This window comes from Rhinolophus sinicus, linkage group LG13, assembly GCF_036562045.2.
Source record: "Rhinolophus sinicus isolate RSC01 linkage group LG13, ASM3656204v1, whole genome shotgun sequence".
NCBI classification, from domain to species: Eukaryota; Metazoa; Chordata; class Mammalia; order Chiroptera; family Rhinolophidae; genus Rhinolophus; species Rhinolophus sinicus.
The window spans coordinates 16,859,476-16,883,504 of NC_133762.1; the positions used below are offsets into that span (position 1 = coordinate 16,859,476).

Sequence of the window (24,029 nt, forward strand, 5' to 3'; positions counted from 1 at the left end):
CTCAGGTGACAGGGCCCAGGCACCCAAGGAGGGAGAGCGCTTGCGCCCGAGGTAAGAGGGTGTCTTTACTCCTTCCAGACAACCCCACCCCTCAGGCTTGCAAGAAGAGATGGCTGTGAGGCGCGATGTGTCCATCTTCCCTGAGCTGGGGATTTATTTAAGAAGCGGCTGGGAGAGGCCAGGCAGCTAGGGCCCTCAGGACGGGCAGCCCTGGGATCTGGGAATTTGTGCTGCCAGCTGAGTGTGTGTGGTGGGGGGCCGGGCCCCACACTGCAGGAACATCTGTACTTGATGTTCAGGGCAGGGAGGGAATGGAGTCGCCTCCCTAGGCTGCGGGGTGGGGAGGAAGCAGGAGGCCTTCATGTCTACTCATGCTAATAGCTACATCTGGGGGGTTCCTGGCGCTCAGGGGCCCGCATTTCCTGGATGCTCTCATACACGTTTTCCAGGAGGCCCTTGTCCACACTCAGGCCCCTGAGTGGGGGGGCCTCACAGGCCAAGTTGCTCCCCGGAGTCAGACTCACTCCCCCGTCCCTGGGGTCCTGCTGGTCTGTGGCAGGTTCTGGGTCTCTCCTTTTCGGCTTGTTGACCCTGGAGTACAGGATGTCCACCTGCAGAGAGAGCCAACCCAGGGAGAGGTCAGCACCGTCCACTCTGATGAGGACATGCCCAGCTCCTTCCACCCCACCTCACACCCTCTGCTTTACCTGAATGGCTGGGGTCCCCTCGGCGCTCCCCTGCTCCAGGTCTTGGGGCCCCAGACCTGCTCCCTTGAACTTCTGGATGCAAGCATACTCAGCCACCACGGACCTGGCCTCAGGCCCAGGTCTGGCACAGCTTCTGGTCAGCCGTGCTCCTGCCCACACAACAGGGCTGGCTGCCAGGCTGGCCCTGGGGATCGCAGCCAGCCCCACGTTGGAATAGGTGGCCTCATGGCTGATGGAGGGCTGGATGGCAGAGGTAGCAGGCCCGGGCCGGGGCAGTTCCCGCTTTGAGAAGGCTACCTGGGGCCTGGTGGTGCCTCTGGACCCCTCCAGACATTGCAGGTGCAAGAGATCCATGCTGACAGGCCGCGGGGCTGGGGGTAGAGTCACGGCAGAGGTCAGTTGGGTGGGTTAAGGGGGCACGGTGTGGCAAACCCCACCCACAGCCTGACCACTCCCAGCTCAGCTCACCCCTGCAGCCTGGAGGGCTCCGGCATAGCTCATGCAATCTGGTGTCCGACTTGCTGAGGGAGCAGAGGTGCGGTTGCCTCAGCAGTGGCAGTGACTGGGGGCAAGGAAGGCTGGTTGGTCCCCTGCTGACCGCGCCCTGGCCCAGGGGACAGCCTGACACTCACCTGCATCACGCTGCCCTGCAGCTCTGACTGCTGCCTCCGTGCCTGCTTCCTGGGGGCAAGAGGGTGGTGAGGCCAGGAAGGCAGAGATGGGGGCGGGGGCTTCAGCCTCTGGTCCAAGGAGGGCCTGCCTGGAGCCCTGCCCCCTCTGGCCACAGAGCTGAGCCAGGCTCCACGTGGAACCCAAAGGATGGACATACCTGTGGCAGGCTGTGCATAGCACCCAGAGCCAAAGGACCAGGACCAGGCACCCTAGGACCCAGAGGGTGGGTGGGGCCGAGGACATCTGTGGCCCCATCCTGTGAAGTCCTGCACCAGCCTGGGGGCAGAAGACAGGGTGCTAGGGGCTGACTGAGAGGCTGGGCACCCCCCCCCCCCCCCGGGCAGCCTCACGACTGAGCCTCACACTGTTGGGCGCTGTGACTCAGCACAGGAAACCCCAAGCGCAGCAGCCCCTCCCTCCTGCTGAGGCCGAGAGGACAGCCTCAGCACCCACCTTCCCGCCTCTGGCTGGGGGCTCCTGGGCAGGTTTGAGGTGTGCTCTTCCTGGTTCCCAGGAGGAAGCACCCAAGTCATCGAGGATGACCCAGATGGCCACAGAGTGTGGCCAGTGAGGAGGGGGGGCAGCTGTGACGTGGCCAAAGCCTCCCTGTGGTCACTGCGGCCCAAACCTGAGAGCTGGGGAGGCCTCTTTGGCCACATCCATGAGCCTTGGAGCGTCAGGCCAGCCTCACCTGTAGCCATTCCTTTCCCAGACGTGTGTCAGGTGATGCCCCCTGGCCATTTACTAGAGCCGGGAGTCCCGAAGGGCTGGAGTCAGGCCTCTTAGCAGGGCTGTAGGGGACGGGGGTCCACCCACAATTGGCACAGCCCTTTAGTCCAGTCTGCCCAGACCCAGGGAGTGGGCTTCCCACACCAGAGGGCCCAGGCTGCTCACCTGATCACAGCCCAGGTCCCAATGCCCTGACCTGGTAGGCCCTAGTCTCCCAGAACCCAGCACTTACCTGCCCCCAGGAGGGCACCAAGGGGCCTGGAGACCTGGCCAGGCTGGAGGCCAGAGCAGGCACTTACCAAGGCCATGGGCACAGTGGTACCTCGTCAGCCCTATCTGGGGCAAGCCGGGCGGCTCGGCACCCCAAGGAGTGGTGCCTTTCTGCAGCTCTCGGCAGAGCTCCCCACCTCACTTCCTGCCTGTGGGTCTGACTGCATCTCAACGCGGGTGCAGCTGCTCCTGCCGCAGCCCGGCAACCTCACCCACCTGCTGCTGCCCCCGCCTGGGGTCTAGACATTAGTCAGTGGGTGTGTGCTGAGAACCGACCTCCCGTCATCACCCAACCAAGTGGGCATGCGCAGGCGAGGAGACAGACATGGCACAGGAAGGGGTGGTCTCATGCCCCTGAGGCTCATGGGTGTGGCTGGGGGTGAACCTGGGCTCCCAGACCCACCCCCCAGGTCTTCCTGCCCATTCACAGCTCTGTGAGGGCGTGATATGGGCCAGTCACCTCCCACCAAGCACCCCGTTTGTGGCTGTCAGGCATCATGGGGGGACCCTAGGTTCTGATCCTAGGCTCCATCTCAGAGCCCCATCTGGGACAGCAGGGAAAATGAGTGCTCCTGGGCTCTGGGCCCCTGGCCGCGGCCTCACCCGCCCCTCCCTGCCCCGCCCCACAGCCCCTTCTCCCCAAAGACAGTCAGCTGGGCCTCCACTGACACCACAGCACGGTCACTTTAATGTCCTTCCCAGCAAGACTCCCTAAGACACTGGCGGGTAGGCTCAGTGGGCAGGTGACGTGAGAACGTGACCCTGCAGCCCGTCTCCATTTGGCAGTGTTCACAGCCCCAGGATGGCCAGAAGGCTGCCTGCAGTCTAGCCTGGGAGTGGCTGGCCGTCTCCTGGCGGCATCTTGTTGCTGGGCAACGGCTGGTCTTCCTGAGGGCAGCTGGGAGCCAGCCGAGCCATCCACGTGTGCAGGGCTTAGAACTCTGTCATCTTCCTGTGGGTGTCTGCTTTGCCCTGTGCCCGCTGCAGGCCCGCCTCCTGGGCCCGGAGCTGCCCCAGCTGCCGCTGGGCTCCTGCCAGCTTCTCCTGCAGCTGGGCCACTGTCACGCTGTACCTAGAGAGAGGCCTTCAGTCACACAAAGCCCCAGGCTGCTGTGGCCACGGCCCGTCCTCCCGCCAACACCCAGAGCCTCCTCAGAGGCAGCCCAGCGCCCTTGGTTGGGGCAAGCTCTTGCAGATGAACTGTGGGCTGGGCACCCAGAACAGGGCTGGAGGCACGGTCACCCTGGGCCCTGCCCTCTGCAGAGTGCCATCCCCGTACCGGCCGGTGTTGCGGGCGAGGGCCTCCTGGATGCTGCGGATGTCCCGCTGGGCCTGCTCGATCTTCTCCTCCGTCTGGAAGAGCCGCAGGCTCAGGGCACGCTTGGCGTTCTTGCTGGCGTGGTACATCTCCTTGCCGCTCCCCCTCCCTGGGAGGGCTGACCCTGCCTCCAGCGCCCCAGGGGCCTGGCCTCGCAGCTTCTCGTTCAGAAAGTCGAACACGCCCCGAGGGGGCGGGCGGCCCTGGAGCCTGCCACCTCGCCCCCGGCACTTCGGGGGCCTGTTGGGGCGAGCCTTGCCGCCCTTGGCCCCCTTCTGCAGGGTCTCCATGCACTGGTCCAGCGACTTCCCTCGAGGGAGCACAACAGCGTGGATGGGTTCCACCCGGCCCTCTCCGTGCCGGCCCAGACCTGGGGACACATGGGGCTGGCACCACTGCTGCTTTGCCCTGGCGGTGCTGTGGCAGCCCCACCCTCTCCCTGCTGCGGCACAGACTCACCCTTGCCAAACTCGTAGCCCATCTTGGCCAGGAGCCTGGAGCCTATACCCCGGGTGTGCACCTCCCAGCCAGCGAAGGTGGAGCTGCAGGGCCCGTGGTCGGTGGCGCTGGCTTCCACCACTGCAAGAAATAGAGAGCAGTGGCTGGGCCCAGCTGGACTCAGAGTACCCTGGGCTCTGGCCAACAACATTAGCCCAAAGCTCACAGCTCTGGGACAGGGCCATGATCCCCTGCTCCTCGGCCTCTGCCCGTGGTGTCGTGTGACAGTAGGCAGAGCTGATGGCAGAGTCTGACACAGTCGGCCCAGGCCACAGGAGTACCGGCCTTTCCCCACAGGGCCCCCCCACCAACCCCCTTCCCACGGTCAGTGTCACATGCTCAGCTCAGTGCCTCCCTCCATCACCTCGGACATGGACCATCCCACAGGACTGCCGCCTCCCCGCACCATCCTAACTAACCCCGCCGGAGGGCTGTACAGTGCCAGCCAGTCCCCTTTCCTGGAACGCTCTGTCCCTGGCTGACCCAACACAGCACCTCTTCTGCCAGCTAGGCACTGAAGGGGCAGCTCCTTCATGCACTGCAGGGCCCCACCCCACGTGAGCCCAACTCCCTCGGCATCTCCTGCATCTGCGTCCCTCCCCCCATGGCCTCCCCTCAAATGTGCACCACATGGAAATGTAATGGCTGCCCATGCACCCTTGCATCTGTAGGTCTCCCCACCTCCCGTGGGGCCCCACCAAGCGTCATGTACCAGGTACAGCTTGCTTCTCTGCCATCAGCCTCTCCGACTGTCTGCTTAGTTGGTCAAGGTCCCTGCCTGCCGGGAGCCTCCCAGTGGGCCCACTGCCAAGCCGGCCCCTCGCCCCCTCTCTAGCTTCTGGGACCCCAAGGTATCGCCACACCTTTGGCATAGCTGGCGTCGCCCTCGTCGCCCTCGTCGCCGCTGTCTGAGTCAGAGGACCCTGCGGGCTCTGCACGCAGTGGGGGCAGGACGCTGTCCCCTTCTAGCACAGCCTCCTTCAGCAGCAGTGACTCAAACTTCACTGTGTAGTAGCCACTGTCCACATCTGGAGGCAGGGGACAAAGACAGGCCAAGTCAGTGGCCTGAACAGCTGGTAGGAGCCACACTGGGAGTTGGGAGCAAGGTGGGGCCGAGACCGGGGGCAGTCAAGGAGTGGTCATCGGGGAATAATGTGTGAAGAAGCAGAGGGCTCCCCAGGGAGGGCCCTGCCAGCGAGGCCCAGGGCAGCCTCACCAGTGATTCGTGCTGGGTACCAGAGACCATCCTGCTGCTTGGCCAGACACGCCGAGCCAGCCTGCAGAGAGCTTAGGTCCGGGTCCTGGAAGGGACGCAGCTCGTCCATGGAGACCACCTGCCCGTGGGAGAACCTGCAGAGAGGGCCCCAGGAGAGGGGATCAGACACGGCCCAGCAGGGGCAAGAGAACCCAGGAGAGCCAAGCCTACCTGCCTGGGCATTGCCCTGCCGGGAGGGAGACAGGGACACACACGTGCACACACGCACACCCGCATGCACACATGCACACACATATGCACACACACACCTGCCCTCATGCACACACGTATGCACACACCCCCGCACACACGCATGCATGTATGCACACGCACACCCACACTCACTTGCACACACGTATGCACACACGCACACGCATGCACGTATGCGCACCCACAGAAACCACCAATTAAACCTTTCTGCAGAAATCTGTAGTGATATTAGAAACCTTAAAATTTGGTATACTCCTTAAACCCAGCACTTCAAAACAACAACTCTAAAATAATAATAATGAAAGTGTGCAAAGGTTCAGCCACGAGGCTGTTAGCCCAATACTAAAGACTGGGAAATGACCAAAATTTCCAATCACGAGAAGCAGTTAATGGCAAACCCATAAAATGAATTCAAAACTCAGAGAATGGGCACGCTGGCCCATGGCATGAAGAGCCTCACGCATACAAAACTTCACACAGGACAGGAAGTGTGACAAATGAGTCAGGAAAAGGTGCACTACGCATTTCAGAAGGGAAAACGTAAAATTGTTTTTTTCATATTAAAAAAAAAACCCAACTCAATCACCCACCTCACAACATTCACAGAAACACATACCAGAGTAAGTAAAAACTTGAACCTGAAAACAAGCACCCAGAACTACAGAGAAGATCCTGAGTTCCAGCCATGGTCAAGTATACAGAGGTCATTGAATGCTCTCCAGAGAAATACAAGGCAAAACTGTCAAGCTCACAGCTTCAGAGCTCTGGAAACTGAAGCAAACACATACTGAGAAGAGATGATGCCTGAAAAACTGCCCAGCTTTGGGACAGAAGTGGGGGGACTGCTCCCCACTCGCCCAAGTCACCCAACATGAGCCTCACTGGCAAAAGCAGCTGCAGAGGCTGGAAACCAAAGCCTGGCAGCTAAAAGTGGTGAAACTGGTCGACACCACAGAGAAGATGGATAGCTCTGGAGCAGGCACTGGGCCTACCAGGCATGTTAACAGGCAGACCATGAAAATGAAAGGGCACCGAAGGGACCCACTGTCCACAAGCCCCTGGCTCCCTGGGAAACTTGGTACATGTATCAAGAACTCCAGGACACGCCAGGACAAAGTGAAAGCAAAGACAGACTGGGGCTGGTGAGGTGGGAATGAGCCCCTAATTCACACAGATCAACTGGCTGAGGGCGGACACCTTTTGGGAAAGAAGTATTAGAGCACAGTCTCTGCCTAAATCACTGGCTGACCACTAAGTTACACAGACACAGAGGAACTCCTAAGAAGCCAAGCTAAAAAAGAAAATTAAAAATCTGAGCAGATGGGCCGGCCCGGTGGCTCAGGCGGTTAGAGCTCCATGATCCTAACTGCAAAGGCTGCCGGTTCGATTCCCACATGGGCCAGTGGGCTCTCAACCACAAGGTTGCCAGTTCAATTCCTTGAGTCCCGCAAGGGATGGTGGGCTCCACCCCCTGCAACTAAGATTGAACACAGCACCTTGAGCTGAGCTGCCGCTGAGCTCCCGGATGGCTCAGTTGGTTGGAGCGCGTCCTCTCAACCACAAGGTTGCCAATTTGACCTGGAGCTGAGCTGCACCCTCCACAACTAAGATTGAAAGGACAACTTGACTTGGAAAAAGTCCTAGAAGTACACACTATTCCCCAAAAAGTCCTGTTCCCCTTACCCAATAAAATCTTAAAAAAAAAAAAAAAAAAATAGGGAATCATAAAAATGGAATTTATATAAAAGGAATCAAATGGAAATTCCAGAGCTGAAAAGTCAATAACTGAAATGAATTCACTACATGGGACACTTCTGGTTTCTGGTCTGGCATGGAAGAAGCCTGGAAGTCACCTCTCTGTCCTCACAAAAACAAAAAGGAGAAAATAGAACACACGGTGAAGGCGACAACTCTTCTTAGAGCCATTAGAGAAGTGAGGTCCCAAAGCCAAGTGCTGCCCCAAGTGTGGAGAGTCCCACAAGCAGACGCAGAGAATCACCACCCGCCAGCAGCCGCCGCCCCAGGACACAGCCCGGGACAGGGCGCTGACTGCCGACTGCTGGACGAGCCTGAGAGCCAAAGCCTCTGGGGCCTGTCCTCAGCCGGCTCCACACTTTTGTGTTTTACTCTGGGACCTCCACCAGGTTCTCACAGTAAATACTGGAGAAAAATTCCCTGCGCTTGGGCAGAAGGAGAGAAAAAGGAGCCGTTGTGAAACACACCAGGGCACTGTTCTCGGCAAGGCTGGCCCTCGGGAAGCCAGCTCCCCACAGCCTGGCCTGCTGGGGCCCTAGCAGAGCCGGACAGAACTGGGGGTTAGGGAAACGCCAGCTCCAGCCTCTTCTCGCCATCCTGCGTCGTGCATGCACATGTGCACACGCGTGTGTCTGAGACGCACACATGCAGTCCATAGTCCTGAGGCTTAGTTTTACTAAAACAGAGATCCACAAAGTATGACAATTAAGTTCGCGAACTTGCTGCAACGATGTTGCTAACCTTTGTTGATACCAGAGGGATTATTCATTATGAATTTGTACCAACTGGACAAACAGTTCACCAAGTTTACTACTTGCAAGTGCTGAAAAGGCTGCATGAAAAAGTTAGACGACCTGAACTTTTCGCCAACAATTCACGGCTCTTACATCACGACAATGCACCAGCTCACACGGCACTGTCTGTGGGGGAGGTTTTAGCCAGTAAACAAATAACTGTATTGGAACAGCCTCCCTACTCACCTGATCCGGCCCCCAATGACTTCTTTCTTTACCCAAAGATAAAGGAAATATTGAAAGGAAGACATTTTGATGACATTCAGGACATCAAGGGTAATATGACGACGGCTCTGATGGCCATTCCAGAAAAAGAGTCCCAAATTGCTTTGAAGGGTGGACTAGGTGCTGGTGTCAGTGCACAGCTTCCCAAGGGGAGTCCTTTGAAGGTGACCATAGTGATATTCAGCAATGAGGTGTGTAGCACTTTTTCTAGGAGGAGTCCCGAACTTCACTGTCTGACCTACAACCACAGGCCTACAGGACGCTTCCCCTCATTACTCACCACATCACTGCAGGCCTGTTTACAGTGGTTCCTTCTAGCCAGTACATCATGTCTGACTATCAAGAAAAAAATTACAAAGCATACTAAAAGGCAAAAAACACAGTATACCAAAACATGAATAATGGAATGCCAAAAGGAGGAGAGAAAGGCACAGAAAAATGTTTGCAGAATTAAAGAATAATGGCTGAAAAGGTCCCAAATGTGATGAAAGACATGCATCCGAGTAGTATAAACTCACGAAGATCCACACCAGAACACACTATGATCAAACTAATGGAACCCAAAGACAAAGAGAAAATCTGGAAAGCAGCAAAAGAGAAGTTAGTGACTCTTCACTGACCAGGGGCCTCAGTGAGACAGAGGATGGAGGAACGCCCCCGAAGAGGTTCCCACTTGCCAAGGGTGGGAAAATGTGAGCCTCAGTAAGGATCAGAATCACAATGGATTGAAATTTATCAAACATACTTAAATCCATGGGTCCATAAGGATATTAAATATTTTTAGAAAGCTGACTCCTCATCTTCTCAGGATGAAAGAGAACCAATTCATTATCTTGGAAACTAAGTAAACGAAACAGAAAAACCCTGCCTTTTCTGCATGAACTGTATCACTGGGTAGACAAATCATAGGCGAGGGGAAGCACCTCTTTATAACATGCCAGTAATAAACAAAACGAACTCATAGAATGGAAAGGTCTCTATTTTACAATCCCCCCGGAGTCAATGGATGTGGCATGGAGTGTCAATGGCTGCCACGATGACAAAAGGCAAAGTGGCCCAGTGGTCATCAGGTGCCTCCTGGTGAACGAGCAGCACCTCCAGGCTTGCCGTGAGTGTGATCGAGACCCTGGACCCCGCCCCCAGCCTGGGGGTACACAAGAGCGTGCTCCACGGCACTGGGTTGTTCACTGATGGCCCAAAGGTCCATCAACAGTGCAACTGTGAGGCCAGGAAAGGCAGGGAGAGGGTGTGTGCAGCCACACTGAGACACAGCAGGCATGAACCAGCGTGGCCACACCACAGTGGTAAGCCGCAAAAACTCGAGGAGGTGACCACCCTAAAGGGCAGGACAACGGTCATTTCTGGAGGAGGAAGAAGGCTGTGTTGGGCTGTGATGTAAGGAGGGACTCCAAGGGCGCTCAGCAAACTCGTAGTTTTGATCTGAGTGGTGATTACGAGGGTGTTACAATAATTCCCCATACTGTACGTTTACTTCCTGTACCCGGTTTTATTTTATAACGACAAGATAAAAACTAGCAGTCTGCGTCCTTACTACATTTAGAAACTACTCTGAGTTCTGCGCACATACTAGCGCATTCCATCGTCTGTTTCACAAACCCATCCAGGAGGACACTGCTGTAAGGACCCACGGGCCTGAGCTCTGTCCCCGTCAGCGCTGTGCTGGCCAGAGGAGCACCAAGGGCCGGCCATGGGCCCCAGGAGCGAAGGGCTTTACCTGCAGTGCTCCTTGAAGCGGCACTTCCCCTCCAGGTAGAACGGGCAGGTCTTCAAGGCCTTGTGGGTGGGGTACAGGTAGAGGACGCGGACGCCCGCGGAGCCGTCGCTGGCCTCTTCTGTGCCCACGATCATGGCATTGTGATACTCCAGGGTGCCCCACGGGCTGTAGTAGGGGGCATTCACCTTCCTGCCACTCAGCTCTTCCTCCTCCTCCTCCTCCTCCCCTCCCTCCTCCTCCTGCCCAGGCTCGCTGGGCTCTGGCCCCGCCTCCGTTTCAGGAACAGCGTCCACTTCTGCCCTGGGGGCTCCTGCCCCCTCAGCAATGGCCTTCTGGAAAGCCAGGTGCTCAGCACCGTCCTGGGCTGGGTGCTCTCCGTCCAGTGCGGCCAGCAGCTTGCTCTTCCTGACGGACACCAGGCTGGCCTCCGTGAGCTCGATCAGCTCCTTCAGGTCGCCCTGGAGCTGGCGCAGGTCCGCCAGCGCGGAGGGATCCAGGCCGGCGCCCAGGGCCAGCTCCACCTGCTGCAGCTGCGCGTCGTAGGTCTGCAGGGCGGTCTGCAGGCTCTCCTCGTCCATCCTGTCGGGAGAGCGCTGACTTCCCCGGGGCTCAGAGGGGCGGTGCGACAGCAGCGCTGCAAGGAAGAGGGAAACCGATGAGCCCGGGACCGGCCGCCCGGATTCCCAGGCCATCGCTGAGGGCGCCGGGCGGCCCTGTGCCGACAGCTGCACTCAGGGGGCCTCACGACAGCCTGCGGCACCGTGTGCCTTCTCTCGCCGTCTTGGGGCGAGAAAACAAGCTGGAAGAAGTTACCAGCTCCGAGTGGAGAAATCAGAACCGGGCCTTGGCCGCCGGCCCCACGGCCTCAGCTCCCTTTCCAGCCGCTTTGGGCTGTCGCGTTAGGTTTCATCGGAGTCTCCGCGTCTCGGCCCCGCGCTGGGGGTCTCCCCGCGCCCCCCCCAACCCCGGGATCCTCTCAGGACGCCGCCTCCCCGCCCCCAGCCTCCCGGGCCGCCGGCCTCCGCTGGCCCCGTCACCTCGGGCCCGGGCCCGGTCGCCCAGACCGCGCCCCTCGTCCCAGGCCGGGCACCTCTTCCGCGCAGTCCGGCCGCGCCATAGAGTGCGCCCCGGCCTCCTCGGCTAGAGCGGCCCAGCGCCGGGCTTCCGCCGTCGCAGCCCCCGAGCACTTCCTTCCGAGCGCCGCCGCCGGAAGTGCCTGCCGCGGGGGCCGCCGGGACGGCTCCGCCCCTCTTCTGGCGGCCGGCCGGGTCCCATCGGGCGCCGCGCGGGGTCAGCGGGGTCAGGCGCGCGGTAGCTCCGCGGCCCCGGCGGGCACAGGTAGGCCGGCGCTGGGTCGGGGCCTCCCGGGCGGGCGGAGCAGGGCCCCGGGCCCGAGGGCGGGCGGCCGGTCAGGAGCAGCTTCCGGCGGCCGGGTTGCGAGCCCCGAAACCCGCTGTCAGGGCGGGGTGTCGGGCTCCGAGGCCTCCCGCCGCCGTCTGTCCACGCCACCGGCCTCCTGCCGGGCTGCTCCGAGGCCGCAGCGACCGGCCACGGCGCGCACACCCGCCTGCAGACACGGAGCGTCCCCGTTAACGCTGGCACAGGGTCCTGCTGCGTGTTTACCGGGCGCCTGCTGTGCCGGGCGGCGCGCCGCCCCGAGGGGCGTGACCGCAGTGGGGCGAAGACTCGGGGGCCCAGGCTGCGCGGGAGCCAGCGTGTCCCTGTTGTGTCCGGGCGGAGGGCCGAGCGGGCGCGAAGCCTGGAGGGGCGGCCTGGGAATCGGTGCTGAGCGCGGCAAGCCCCGGCTGCGGGCCTGAAGCCGGAGCGAGCCGAGGCCTGGTCGGCACCCGGGGTGCGGGACGCCTCGGAGGGGCCGGGAGGGGGCGCGAGGAGGCCGCCGCTGGCCGGGTGGGAGGAGTTATGGGGCGAGTGGGCGGGACGTACGCGGCGCGGGGCGGGCGGGCGGGCGGTGAGACGGCGCCCTGACTGCCCTCTCGCGGCGCCCAGGGCAGGATGTACACGCTGCTGTCGGGGCTGTACAAGTACGTGTTCCAGAAGGATGAGTACTGCATCCTGATCCTGGGTCTGGACAATGCTGGGAAGACGGTAGGCGCTTGCTCCTGCGACCCCAGCCCGGGGGCTTTGGTCCTTTGGTTTTATCCCTTTAGCTGCCTGTTCATTGCCCGGACAGAATCCAAACCCGTGGGCCATGGGACAGTCACCACCAAGAGCTTTAAAAGCAAAACGTTCTGTTCTGTTTTTAAAAAATAGGCCCCGGAAGGGGCATTTGGGAAGCTGACTTGTAAAGCCACACCAGCCCTTATCTGCTGCCTGTCTCGCTCTCTCCTCAGACCTTCTTGGAGCAGTCAAAAACCCGGTTTAACAAGGACTACCGGGGCATGAGTCTCTCCAAAATCACCACCACCGTGGGTCTAAACAGTAAGAGGGCCCCTGAGGGCTGTGGTTTGGGGGCAGACCCCCGAGGACGCTGTGATGCCCACAGGCCTGCAGGCGGCCCGAGCCCTGGGTGCAGCCTGTGCTCCCTCTGGCCGGTGGTCAAGAAGCACCCGGGAGAGCTGGGCCACAGCCTCACCCCTGTTCCTCTCTCCCCAGTTGGCACTGTGGACGTGGGGAAGGCTCGCCTCATGTTCTGGGACTTAGGAGGGCAGGAAGAGCTGCAGTCTCTGTGGGACAAGGTGAGACAGATGCCACATAGCATCTCCAACGGCACCTGTGGTCTTTGTGCCTTTTCTGAGAAGTCCTCAGACCACCTTCCCTTCTGGTCAGCAGCTTCCGTCAGGCCTTGTTTCCCTGAGGCTTCCCCCTCAATCCTGTCCTGCTGCCTGAGTCACTCCCCTGAGAGTGACGACACACTCAGTTCCTTTGGGCTTAGAGATTTTGTTGCCAGTGAACACAGGACGAGACAGATGGCCGAGAACAGACGTGGGGAAGGCACAGCCTGGTGCCAGCTTCACTACCAGGCCTGAGGCTCCCCACTATCTCCTCTCCGCTCTGGCCTGGGACTGGTCCTCCATGGTGTCCCCTTCCGCACCAGGGGAGGATGTCCTCAGAGGCCCACAGCAGCTGCCTTCTCTTTTCACATAGAGTTTGGCCATTTCTGAGATTCTCCCCACACTAAAGCAGTAGTCGGTCCCCAGCTCAGCCTGTGCCAGGCACTGGGGTCCAGCAGTGAGCAGGACAGACCCAGCTCCTGCGCTTAGGGGCTCTTCCCCATGGACTGGCTGGTGGCTTCGGTGCAGCCCAACGCTGGGGGCGCAGACGTGCCCTCCCCAACACTTACTGCCTGTGTACTTAGAACTGAGTGTCAAGGTCCTGAATTCTAGACTGATCCCAAGCAGCAGGTACCCAGTCACCCTCCCGGGTCCCCTCCAAAGTGTCCCCTCCTGCTCTGACTTCCAGCCACAAGGGCAGCTTCCGTCCTGTGGCCACAAGGTTCGGCCATTTCAGTTGTACTGACACCAGACCATGCCAGGGTCTTCTTGTCTGAACCCCAGACCCACATGGGGAGTGAGACACAACCTGACATTCTGTCACAGGGCAGGGTCTCAAGAGCTGACGCTGAGACGGAGGGAGGGGTGCAGGGTGCTTGTCAGCTTCTGGAAGGGAGTGGGCAGGGGGAGAGGTCAGCTCGGGTGGCTGGCCCATTGGGGACCCCTGGAAGAGAATTGCTCCCCGTCGGGCCGAGCTGGCCAGGACTCCATACCACCTGGCGGGTCACCATGGTGGACAGCCCTGGGCAGCTTTGACCTGGTAATGTGGCTCTTTGTGGGTCCTATAGGAGCCAACAAAGGGCTGTCTACTTGGCACACTGCCCACCACCAGGCTGCAAGGCCCAGTGGATGACCAGTTCCTGTGTGGGCCACAGCCCAACATGTCCCGCTGGCTTCGTGCCTCTGCTATGGGGAATGGCTCCTCCAAGACCCAGAGCCTCCTGAGGGGAAACTGGAAGAGGAGGAGGAAAGAGGCGAACTGTGGTTCCCCTTTAGCGACCACTGTGTGGTGGCCTGAGCCCTCATTGTCTGGTGGACCCCTGGCTTCCTGAGGTGCCCCCCAGCCCTGCTACCGATGAGGTCAGTTCTCTCCACCAGGGTGGGGTCTCTGCCAACGTACCCAGGAGGCAGGCACGATTATAACTCGGCGGGTCTCCTGCTGTGCCCCGGTGATGACTACAGCCCAGAGCTGTGGGGATGGTGGCAGAGTCCCTTGTGTGTCACCAGGAAGGATGAGAAATGGGACTCCTGGTCCCTCCCCAGTTCTCACACTCGGGCCATGTCTTCCCACGAGGGTGAGCACCTGGCCGTCTGCCACACGAGGACTTCGGACCCTGTCCCTTTAGGCCACACCCAAGAGACATCCGGCATGTGCCCATCCAGAAGCCAAGCTTAGGCTCTTCCCTCTTCCCACTGGTTTTGTAGGATCCCCCATGTGGCCATGGCTGATGGGCCGTTGGGGTCTGGGGCATGGTTGGTACCATGGGGCCAGGGTAGCCTGCTTTGTCCCCGGTCCTACACATGCTCATCCCAGATGTGCTGCACCTGTGACGGGGGCCGTCACAAGGGCCCAGTCACACGGGGAGTGAAGTCTGCCACCCGAGGGGCTGTGGTGATTTCCACCAGGCTGCAGACCCCACACTGGCCCTTTCTGCACAGACCTCCTACATTGCAGGGCCTAGCAGCTGTCAGGTGTAGCCAGACAGCCAGCCTGCCGCCTGGAGTCCCCATGGAGGAGCTGCAGCCCTCCAGAGGATCCCTGTGTGTGGGACTTGTGGCCTGTGAAACCCAGGGCCGCCTTCTCTGTAGCAAGTGCAGACACAGAGGCTTGCCTTAGACTGGTGGGGTCACACCCAAGAATGTGCCAGAGCGTCCTCCAGCTTGGTGACCGCTGGCTCACCCTGCCCAGCTAGCAGGACCTCTGGCTGTGATGGGCAGGAGAGCCAGGGCAAAGTGGCAGAGATTCTGCTGTCTGCCCCACGTGAGTGCGGACGTTGGCAGTGCTCTGGTGGGGCAGACAGTGGGCTCGCCAGCTGCATGGCTGCCCCTCGAGAGCCCCTGCAGTGCCTCTGGCCCTTCCTGCAGACGCCAGGCTCCTGCAGGCCAGGCCTGTGGGGGCTCCTGTGATGCTGCTGCTGGCCCCAAGTAAGACCACAGATCTCTGAGCCCGGCGATCTGCTTCTGTCCTTGTCGGGACAGCTGCTTGGAATGTGGCACTGGCCTAAGCGCCTTGGTGGCCGTTGTGGGCATGAGGCTCAGCAGTGGCTTGAGGCTCCCCTGGCATGCAGTCCCCATTTCCCAGTCTGCATGGGGACTGGTGTGGTCTGGACTCTTCAGTCCCCAAGCCTCACCTTTCCCCTTGAGCCTCCACCAGGCCGGCAGTCTGTGGGAGGTTTGCAGGAGCAAATGCTGAAGTAGGTTGGGTGCAGCGCCCAGGAAGTGGGCAGGGGAGGTGGCTGCCCATCCAAGGCCAGCAAGCCCTGATAGGTCTGGGGATGCAGCTCCATTCCGCCCTAGTTCTCCACCCCCAGAAAGCCCTCCAGAAGGGTGGCTGAATGCCCAGGGTGCAGCCCCCTTCTTGCCCCTCCCCAGTACTATGCGGAGTGCCATGGTGTCATCTATGTCATCGACTCCACGGATGAGGAGAGACTGTCAGAGTCCAAGCAAGCTTTCGGTGAGCACAGCCCGGTGGGGCTGGGGGATACTCAGGCCATGTGTCTGGAGTTGGGCCCATGCTAGGTCAGGAGGGCCCTGGCCACAAGGGATAGTGTGCACTCCTGTGGAGAGGTTGCAGGAATGTGGGGCCCCTGGGTTGCGATGGGCCGGGCAGTTGGGTGGATGAAGGGTGCTCACTGCTGCTTCTCCCCCATACCAGAGAAGATGGTCGCAAGTGAGGCTCTGGACGGCGTCCCCATCCTGGTGTTGGCCAACAAGCAGGACGTCGAGGTGAGCCTGCCCATTGCCCGGGGTCCGGGGGCCCGTTCCAGGGGAGGGCCCACCCCCTCGGATACCCTAAGCCACATGAGTGGGGGTACACAGCTCTCCTGAGGCCTCCCCTTCCCTCCACTGGGGGGGGGGCAGCGCCCTGTCCTTCCCTGTTACACTCAGCTGCGTGTGGCAGAGCCTAGAGTGCCGACACCCAGAGGAAAGCTCTGGAGAAAAGACCAAGGCACCCCTGCCCTGTCAGCTGCCATCCCTGGCCCCCAGAACCAGGGGGGGGGCAGTCTGGGGGAGGGCACATGCTCCTGGGACTGTCCGCCACACCCCCAGGGCCAGTCTCAGCTGACCAGCCACTGCTCAGTGACTGTCCCCGTGGAGGGGACTCTGTGCAGGGCGGTGGCCCGTTTGGAACCCGTGTCCTGGCTGCCAGGCAACCTGAGGGCCCAGGTGCATCTTAGATCGCTCTGGTCGTCCACCCTCTGAGGCCAGTCGCTGGCAGGAGTCCTGGGCAGAGAGGCCGCAGGGCCAGTACTGCTTGCCACCCCCTGGCCCCCGGCCCGGCAGCCTCCAGCCCCTCTCGTCTCCCGCAGCCGTGCCTCTCTATCCCCGACATCAAGACGGCGTTCAGCGACTGCATCTCCAAGATCGGTCGGCGGGACTGCCTGACCCAGGCCTGCTCGGCCCTCACGGGGTGAGTGAGGGCCTCCCCTGCGGCCGGGCTCCTGGGCGGCCCCCCCTCATGCCGCTTGTCTCCACAGCAACGGCGTGCGCGAGGGCATTGAGTGGATGGTGAAGTGCGTCGTGCGGAATGTGCGCCGGCCGCCACGGCACAGGGACATCACGTAGGCGCAGCCAGTGCCCAGCAGCAGGGTTCCTGCCGGTTCCAGCCACCATCCTGGGGTGGGGTTGGCTTCGCCTTTTTCTGAACACAAACTTTTCTCTGCACCCAGAAGCTTCTGCAGAATGTTGGGGGCAGCGGGCCTGGGGGCGGCTCGGCATTGACATGCCCGATGCGCCCGGGGAGAGGCTTGAGGGGACCTGCAAGAAAGTGGGCTTTTCCCTCGGCGTTGGGGCCCGGTGATCCTGGAGTGGGCTGGGAGCTGGCGTCACCTTGAGGGAGATCTGGCCCACATCCCCCAAGGCCAGCAGGGCTAAGTGTGTGCAAAGTGGATGGGCAGTGTGGCTCCTGTCTGTTGTTCCTCCAGGCACCTGAGGCTGGGTTGTGGCCACCCGACAGTACAGTGACCACAGCACAAGGGGCTCCCTCGCACTGCCTTCCTGCTTCTGTGGGAATGGCCTGGCCACAGCCACAGACCTGGTGGTTTCATGTCCTAGAGTCAGGTTCCTCCAGACTGGCCCGCTCGCTTCAGTGGGGGCCTGAGAGGAGCTGCTGGGAAAAGGGATGAGTCCGGTGGGGGGTGGGGGGTGGGTGGGGAACCCAGATGCAGGTGGAGTGACTCATGAGTCCTGGGCTGTGAGGTCCCATCCCTCCCTCTGGGCCCCTCAGGTTGAGGCAGGGGCTCCTGGGCCTGTGGGGAGGGGAGTGGAGGGGAGGGCAGCCAGGGCTGGACGTCCCATTCCACGCCCCTCTTGCGCTGGAACAGTCTGCCCCAGAGGAAAGAGCCCTGTTTCCCAGAATGTACACTGGCCCCAGGGAGGTGTTTGGCTGGTCCCTCCTGGGAAGTCCCCTGCCAGTGGGGCGTGGGTGGAACTCGAGGGGGGAGGGGCCAGTCTCGGGTCCTGTTCCACAGCGGAGCCCTGGCCTTGGGGTGATCCCACCCGAAGCCCTGGCACTGCCCCCTGTGCTGCTCCCAGGCCAGCCCTGAGCCACCCTCTACACTGTCCTGATCACCGAGAGCTCAACTGGGGGCTCACAGTGAGCTTCCGGGTCCCCTGCTGTGCCCCACAGCTGGAAGGGGCAGACCTGCCACCCACTGGCCCCTCGCACGACCCTCCCCCCATCGAGTGTCTGTCCCAGGGTGCGAGGTAACCTGAGGACTAGGGAAGCACCGGTGCCACCCAGGTGTTGACCCACCAGGTTTCTCCACCGGCTTCTGAGCAGACACCTCATTCAACTGTACACGAGTTTTACAAAATAGCTTTATAAAAAATAAACAGTGTGATGGGAGCTGGATCAGTAGCCTCTTTTGGTGCGGCTGGGGGACGGCTCACTGAATAAATAGGGGAGGCGGTCAGGGGTCCTGGAGGAAGTGCGCCCGGACAGTGCGCTCCAGCCCAGGCAACTTGGCCGCGTGCAGCGCGTGCAGCAGCTCCACTGCCAACGCCCCAGGCCGCGCCTTGCGGAGCTCCGTGAGCTGCTGCCACAGCTTCTGTTGCAAAGCCGCACGGCCTTCCCTCAGCGACGTGGGACTCCGAGCCCCTGGGCCCGCCAGGGCCTGCTGCAGCCGCTGGAGCCTCCTTAAGGCAATGTCCTGGAAAGCCACGAAGTCCACGAGGGCACGCTCACACTCCTCGGGTCCTGCAGGGGGTCAGAGCGAGGTGGGGGTTCCGCCGGTCCTGCGCAGACATAGTCCACCCCCCCCCCCAGGCCGTGGAACTCCCTGTGCCCACAGCTGGGGAGTGACATACAGGGATTGCGCTGTTCCCCAGGGGCGAGATGCGACACAGGATCTGCCACTTCACTGCAAGCTATTTAAACTCTCTGGGTCTCAGCTTCCCAACGTCCGTCGGGGTGTGGGGGAGATAGCATCCCCTGCCAGCGCGGAAGCCCCCAGCGCAGTGTACTCGCTGGTGCCTCCCCGGTGGTCCAAGCTCCCCGTGCGGCTCCAGGGCCCCACGAAGCTTCCGGAAGCCTTTCCCAGGTGCTGCTAAATGCCTCATCGCTCCAGGCCTGGACCCAGGCACAAGCTGATCCCGCCGGCCCCACCTGCCTCACCTGGTCCCCCCGGCTCTGGCGTGCTGAGCGGGAAGCCCGAGCAGCTGGTACACAGGGCGTCGCGAAAGGGGGAGCCTGGCACGTTGAGGGCCAGGCCCAGGGCTGTGCAGTTGCGGTGAGGCAGGCACGGCTCCGAGCGGGAGCTGTTGGCTGAGAAGGTGCCCGGGGGACACGGCTGGCACTGCGTGTTCTGGCTGGGGGTGCCTGTGGAACAGATGGAGAAGACAGGGTCAAGGGGAGCTGGGGTGTCCTCGCTGGGGGCTGGGGTCTCGGCCCGGCTCCGCTCATCAAGCGCCCCGCACCCACCGGGGGCCACCACACCCGCGCCGGGCGGGCAGGGCGCGTGCTCCAGGCAGAAGCCAGCATGCGCGAAGAAGCCCGGGACGCAGCGGCAGGCGCGGTTGTGAGTGGCGGCGCATGGCCGCGTCTCCTCCTCGTGCTCCCCGCAGATGACGTTGCAGTAGCGGCAGCGCTCCAGGTAGTTCCAGAATTGCGTGTAGTGGCGCTGCGGACAAGCGCCGCACGTCGTGGGGCCGTCCCGGCGGCACGGCCGCGTCTCCTCCTCGTGCTCCCCGCAGATGACGTTGCAGTAGCGGCAGCGCTCCAGGTAGTTCCAGAATTGCGTGTAGTGGCGCTGCGGACAAGCGCCGCACGTCGTGGGGCCGTCCCGGCGGCACGGCCGCTGTACGAAGGTGCCCGGGGGGCACTGGCCACACACCAGCCACTCCCCCGTGTCGGCGTCCCGCCACCGGTAGGTGGGCGCGCCCGCCGCCGCCCCGCGCACAGCTAGTGCCAGCAGAAAGGCGGGCAGCGCCCTCATGGTCCTCCCTGAAGCAGGGGCAACGGGACTCAGCGGGGACGCCAGACGTGCTACGGTCCCGCCCGCCCTACCTGCAGCCGCCCTCGCGCTCCGGCTCCCGCCCTCGGCCTCCTTATATGGGCCAGCCCCGCCACGCCCCGGGGGAGGGGCCGGCGACCTCCAGGGTCCACGCTCTGATTCAGTTGTGGGCCACGTCACAGCCCCCTCTGCCGGCCTGGCGCCAGCCCTCCCCACGACCCAGTGCGGGGGTGCGGGTGGGGGCAGTCCTGTGAGCCCTTCCCAGCACCTTCCCATGACCCAGTGACCGGATCAGTCAGCAGGCTGGAAGTGGGGGGTGTTTCAGGCTCCTTTATGCTCTGGTGTCACCGTGTCGCCCTGTCCAGCTGTGGACTGAGGCTGAGCCAAGTTTGAACAAAGTGCTCTTGGGACAGTGGGAGGGGGACCCTGCACAGACGCCCCCATCCATCCTCCCTGGCACCCTCAAACCCCACCATCAAGCTCAGGCCACGTAGACAGAGCCCAGTAGTGCCAGCAGCTTTATTAGAGCATTGCCACCTGACAAAACAGGTCCACTTCCCTGGCACAGGTCCCAAGAATGTCCATCCTTCCAGGTCGTGGGCTCAGCGTCAAAGCCCCTGAGGCTGACCCACAGGCCAGCAGACAGACCCTTCTCCCAGGCGTGCCCAGACTCTGGCCTCCCTGACGGGTGGGCTCTGGCAAAGAGGCAGCTGGGGCTGGGCCTGGCCTGCCCTCAGCCAACAGGCAGATGTCCAGTCTGGACCTGGGAGGGGGCAGCCTGGGCCTCCACAGACCCTGCAATGCTCAGAGGGTCCCCACAGTCACTGGGACTCCGGCCAGAAGATCTGCGAGAGGCTCTGCTTCCTGGTGGTGGCATAGCAGGCAGGGCACATCCTCCTATTGGCCTGTGAAGACACAGAGGGCGCTGGACATGCCTGATGGGCACCGCTGACCACCCCACCCCTCAGCCCACCACATGCAGTGGCACCAGGCAGCCGTGTCCCTGAGGTCCGGACACCGACCTGGAGGTGCTGTTGCCAGCAGGCCCGGCAGCAGTGAAAGTCACAGGAGGGGCACTGGAAGGGGACCGCTTCCTCCACCCTGCAGCCGGGGCACACCAGGCCTGCCGCAGGGACCGCTGTGAGCACCGCCGGCCTGCTGCTTGGGCCGGCCTCCCACGGCCCCACAGGAGACCTACCACTCTGGGGCTGCGTGTGTCCCAGGGGGGCCCCGGGGGGCCCCCGTGTCAGGAAGGAGGAGATCTTGCTCTGAGTCGTCCCTGGCCTCTCCTGCTCTGAGGGGCCTGGAGACAACCATGGGTCCGAGGGGCACCTGGGCACACATCTACTGCCACCCCTGCCCGGCTGAGCGGGGTTCCAGGGATGGCAGGACGGGTCACCCTACCTGGCCCAGCAGCCCCGGGGGCGAGGTCAGGAGGCACGGTGGGGCTCCCTTCCCGGGGTCCTGGCAGCTCGGTGCTCGTGCCTGGGGCAGGTTGGCCGGTCAGGTCTGCGCACGTCTGCCGGAAGCGTTCCTTGTGGTGCGGACGCACAAACATGCTGAACCCTGCGGACGGCAGAGGTGGGCGTTCAGGCCCCGCCCGTGGTCCGCCCACCGGCCCGCCCCCCACCCCCAAACCCCTTGCCACTTGCTCTGCAACAGGGCCAAATCCTCTGGCCTCGATGTGGTAAGTGCCGCCACCACAGCCACCACCTTCTCAAAGTCATCATCCCGTTTGTAGGTGGTCAGTGCTGCCAGGAGCTGGCTACAGCCTGCAGAGCCCAAGGCCCGGCGGGCATCTGCCAGGTAGGCACTCACGGCAGGCTGGCCCCGCGCCTCTGCTCTAGCGGCTCCAGACCCCTTTTGCCAACCGCCAGGGTCTCCTGGAGGGGAGGTAACAGCTCAGACGGTGTTGGGGTCCAGGAGCCTGGGGTCTGGGGTGCCTGTGTCAGCCTCCCTCGCTCTGGGGTGCGGAACTAGGGCGGCCCCCAGGAGACTCCTCCAGGGTTTTTCAGCTCCTGGTTCTGACCCGAAGCTTCTTCAGGGACCAGGTACCTTGGGGTGGTGGCCTGGAGGCCAGGTGGGGCCCACCCTGGTTCAGATGTTCCCCAGGGTCCAGCTGCCTGGCCGCGCCCTGGGACAGTGTCAGTTTGGAGTCACGCTGCCTCCTTCCTGAAAAACATGGAGACGCAGGAGTCACCCAACTGGTCCCTGAGGGTCCAAAATGCTCCCTAGGGAGGAAGCACGTCTGTCCAAGGGGAGACGGTCTCACAATGCTCCTGGGACCACAGCAGGAGGACCTCTGACTCACACATTCCCATGAACAGCTGGGAGGGGCAGGTGCAAGAACATCCCAATGGGCACAAAGCCCAGCGGGGGGGGGGGGGGCGCGCGGGACTCTCGGGCTGGAAAGTCCCCTCCCACGAGCAATGGGATCTTCCAAAGCCAGGCTCCCTGGCTCTGCAGGTGCAGGGCCCACTCCAGGTAGATGGGGGGCCAGGGCCCCAGGACCCCGCTGGTGCACAACGCCCCAGGTGCAGGACGGCCAAACTCCCCACATGGTACCAGCCCACAGTGATCTGCCAGTTCTCAGGCAGGAACAGGGAGGCTGGCCCAAGTGAGGACCCAGCCCAGGGCCCCACCCACTAGGCCCCACCCGAGGGTGAGTCTGCGGGTCCTGCTGGTCAAGCGCTGCTCACCACTGGGCTCCAAGGCCAGTCGTGCCCACTGCCCAGGGGGAAGGCTGTGATTGGGCAGGTTACCGCAGCCCTGGCCCGTCAGCTGCAGGCAGAGCTGTTCAAAACGCTCCTTGTGGTGGGGCCGCACGAACTGGTAGAAGCCTGCTGGAAGGGACGCTGCAGCCAGTGCCGGGCTGGGGCCCTGCGATTGTGGGCCACCGCCGACACCTCTTCTAGGGAACAGGGACGACATGGAGCCTGGCGCCCGCCCCGTGCCCACCGCACCCCCCAGGGCACCTTGGAGCAGCTTGTGCTTCCTGGGGTCCTCAGCAAAGAGCGGGCCAAGGCGGTCTGCCAGGGCCTGGAAGTCATCGGAGCCCTTGTAGTCTTGCAGGGTCTGGGTGAAGACGGCGAAGCTGGCCTGGCTCAGCGCCTGCTTCACGGCCACCATGAACAGCCTGGCCCTGCCCGCCTGGGCTCCAGCCGCCGGCCCCTCCTGCTGGACACACGGCCGGCCGGCCAGTGCCCCATCAGACACACCGACCCTGCCCTGTCCCAGGGCGGGGCTGGCCACCAGGCTGGGGTCCCAGTGAAAGCAGCCAGGAGGGGCCTACAGGGAAGACGGCCGGGGAGCAGCTTCTAGCTTCTCTGGCCTGGGGGCTCTGCTCCTCTAAGCTCCCCACGCCCATGGCTCAGGGCATGGTCAGCTCGCAGCAAGTGAGGTGTCTCAAGGCACTGGGGACTGGAGACACCCCGGGCCCCATTTGATACTTGGATGAGGAAGCATGGAAATCAGACCAGCTTCCCAGGCCCCGTCCAGCTCGACCCTCAAAGGCCCAGGCCCTGGGCGCCCAGCCCACTTCCTGGCAATGTCAGTCCCCGGGCTTCTGGTTCTTCCCAGAAGCGAGGGAGACAGACAGAGGCGGTGCGTGGCTTTCTGGAGGCTTCTGGCTCAGGCTGTCACTCAGTTGCTTTAACTGCCATCATCTGAGGCTGGGAACGCAGACCCTCTCCACATTCGGGCATGTCAGTGTCCACCTCATGCCAAGAGCCAAGCCAGCACCTCCCAGGGGAGACAGCCTGGCTGCAGGCCCCTCCCTAACCCAGTCTCAAGGGCGGGGCCTGCCTCCCACCCTGCTGGGCAGGCAGAGCCTTCCGTGGAAGGAGCCCACAGCTCTGTGGACCCCACTGTGCCACCTATGAAGGGCTTGCCCAGAAAAGCAAAACAGAATGAAAGGCCCGGGTCCGGCCACAGGTTTGCAGGACGAAGTGCCCAGAGCAGGATGCCGTGGGCATGGCCCTGTCCACTCGGGTTTGGGGGGTTCTGCATGTTCTCATAGGGAAAGGCTCAAGTGGAGAGACGTGGGGCTGTGCGGGTCGGTCCAGGAACCCCAGGACAAATACAGACATCTGGAAGTGGCTGTGGCACCGAGGCCACACTGCGTGAGGGCCCCGCGGGAAGGTGGCATGGGGGCACAGTGCTCACCACTGCCCGGCC

The 24,029-nt window shown here is 62.3% G+C and overlaps 5 protein-coding genes across 35 annotated transcripts in view; 1 reads left to right on the forward strand and 4 right to left on the reverse strand.

Annotated features, from left to right (window-relative positions):
- Nucleotides 1–126: 126 nt before the first annotated feature.
- On the reverse strand, nucleotides 127–2,967 carry LIME1 (Lck interacting transmembrane adaptor 1). Of its 2 annotated transcripts, none has more exons than XM_019753380.2 (6): nucleotides 2,408–2,967; nucleotides 1,537–1,655; nucleotides 1,340–1,388; nucleotides 1,176–1,269; nucleotides 708–1,078; nucleotides 127–611 (listed from the first exon to the last, which is right to left on the reverse strand). In XM_019753380.2, exons 1-6 carry the CDS (start codon nucleotides 2,414–2,416, stop codon nucleotides 375–377), a joined length of 879 nt encoding a protein of 292 aa, XP_019608939.1. In that variant the 5' UTR covers nucleotides 2,417–2,967; the 3' UTR covers nucleotides 127–374. The 2 variants fall into 2 exon arrangements, with proteins under 2 accessions (XP_019608939.1, XP_019608940.1); XM_019753381.2 differs by having other exon boundaries at nucleotides 2,341–2,967.
- Nucleotides 2,968–3,043: 76 nt separating this feature from the next.
- Nucleotides 3,044–11,925, reverse strand: ZGPAT (zinc finger CCCH-type and G-patch domain containing). Of its 4 annotated transcripts, none has more exons than XM_074317542.1 (7): nucleotides 11,792–11,925; nucleotides 10,169–10,802; nucleotides 5,411–5,544; nucleotides 5,058–5,222; nucleotides 4,156–4,275; nucleotides 3,658–4,066; nucleotides 3,044–3,450 (listed from the first exon to the last, which is right to left on the reverse strand). In XM_074317542.1, the coding sequence occupies exons 2-7, from the start codon at nucleotides 10,744–10,746 to the stop codon at nucleotides 3,312–3,314; spliced, it is 1,545 nt and encodes a 514-aa protein (XP_074173643.1). In that variant the 5' UTR covers nucleotides 10,747–10,802; nucleotides 11,792–11,925; the 3' UTR covers nucleotides 3,044–3,311. The 4 variants fall into 4 exon arrangements, with proteins under 4 accessions (XP_074173643.1, XP_074173642.1, XP_074173641.1 ...); XM_074317541.1 differs by lacking the exon at nucleotides 11,792–11,925 and adding an exon at nucleotides 11,259–11,393; XM_074317540.1 differs by lacking the exon at nucleotides 11,792–11,925 and adding an exon at nucleotides 11,206–11,344.
- Nucleotides 11,373–18,253, forward strand: ARFRP1 (ARF related protein 1). 6 transcript variants are annotated; one of them, XM_074317545.1, is made up of 8 exons: nucleotides 11,373–11,506; nucleotides 12,176–12,274; nucleotides 12,520–12,607; nucleotides 12,782–12,864; nucleotides 15,772–15,853; nucleotides 16,055–16,125; nucleotides 16,710–16,810; nucleotides 16,878–18,253. In XM_074317545.1, the coding sequence occupies exons 2-8, from the start codon at nucleotides 12,182–12,184 to the stop codon at nucleotides 16,963–16,965; spliced, it is 606 nt and encodes a 201-aa protein (XP_074173646.1). In that variant the 5' UTR covers nucleotides 11,373–11,506; nucleotides 12,176–12,181; the 3' UTR covers nucleotides 16,966–18,253. The 6 variants fall into 6 exon arrangements, with proteins under 6 accessions (XP_074173646.1, XP_074173647.1, XP_019608945.2 ...); XM_074317546.1 differs by having other exon boundaries at nucleotides 11,381–11,506; nucleotides 12,181–12,274; XM_019753386.2 differs by lacking the exon at nucleotides 11,373–11,506 and adding an exon at nucleotides 11,868–12,007 and having other exon boundaries at nucleotides 12,181–12,274.
- Nucleotides 18,200–19,941, reverse strand: TNFRSF6B (TNF receptor superfamily member 6b). Its single transcript, XM_074317547.1, has 4 exons — nucleotides 19,704–19,941; nucleotides 19,322–19,574; nucleotides 19,016–19,219; nucleotides 18,200–18,598 (listed from the first exon to the last, which is right to left on the reverse strand). The coding sequence occupies exons 1-4, from the start codon at nucleotides 19,833–19,835 to the stop codon at nucleotides 18,312–18,314; spliced, it is 876 nt and encodes a 291-aa protein (XP_074173648.1). The 5' UTR covers nucleotides 19,836–19,941; the 3' UTR covers nucleotides 18,200–18,311.
- A 412-nt stretch (nucleotides 19,942–20,353) lies between these two features.
- Nucleotides 20,354–24,029, reverse strand: part of RTEL1 (regulator of telomere elongation helicase 1) — a 31,100-nt gene continuing 27,424 nt past the window's right edge. For 15 of the 22 annotated variants that reach the window (XM_074317532.1, XM_074317529.1, XM_074317531.1 and 12 more), the window contains 7 exons: nucleotides 22,829–23,027; nucleotides 22,553–22,693; nucleotides 21,909–22,025; nucleotides 21,506–21,736; nucleotides 21,258–21,419; nucleotides 20,876–21,156; nucleotides 20,354–20,758 (listed from right to left, as the gene is read on the reverse strand). In XM_074317532.1, the coding sequence (XP_074173633.1) occupies nucleotides 20,675–20,758; nucleotides 20,876–21,156; nucleotides 21,258–21,419; nucleotides 21,506–21,736; nucleotides 21,909–22,025; nucleotides 22,553–22,693; nucleotides 22,829–23,027 (1,215 nt within the window). In that variant the 3' untranslated portion in view covers nucleotides 20,354–20,674. Of the gene's footprint in view, nucleotides 20,759–20,875; nucleotides 21,157–21,257; nucleotides 21,420–21,505; nucleotides 21,737–21,908; nucleotides 22,026–22,552; nucleotides 22,694–22,828; nucleotides 23,031–24,029 lie in introns of all 22 variants that reach the window. The other 7 variants (XM_074317538.1, XM_074317523.1, XM_074317522.1 and 4 more) reach the window with 7 other exon arrangements.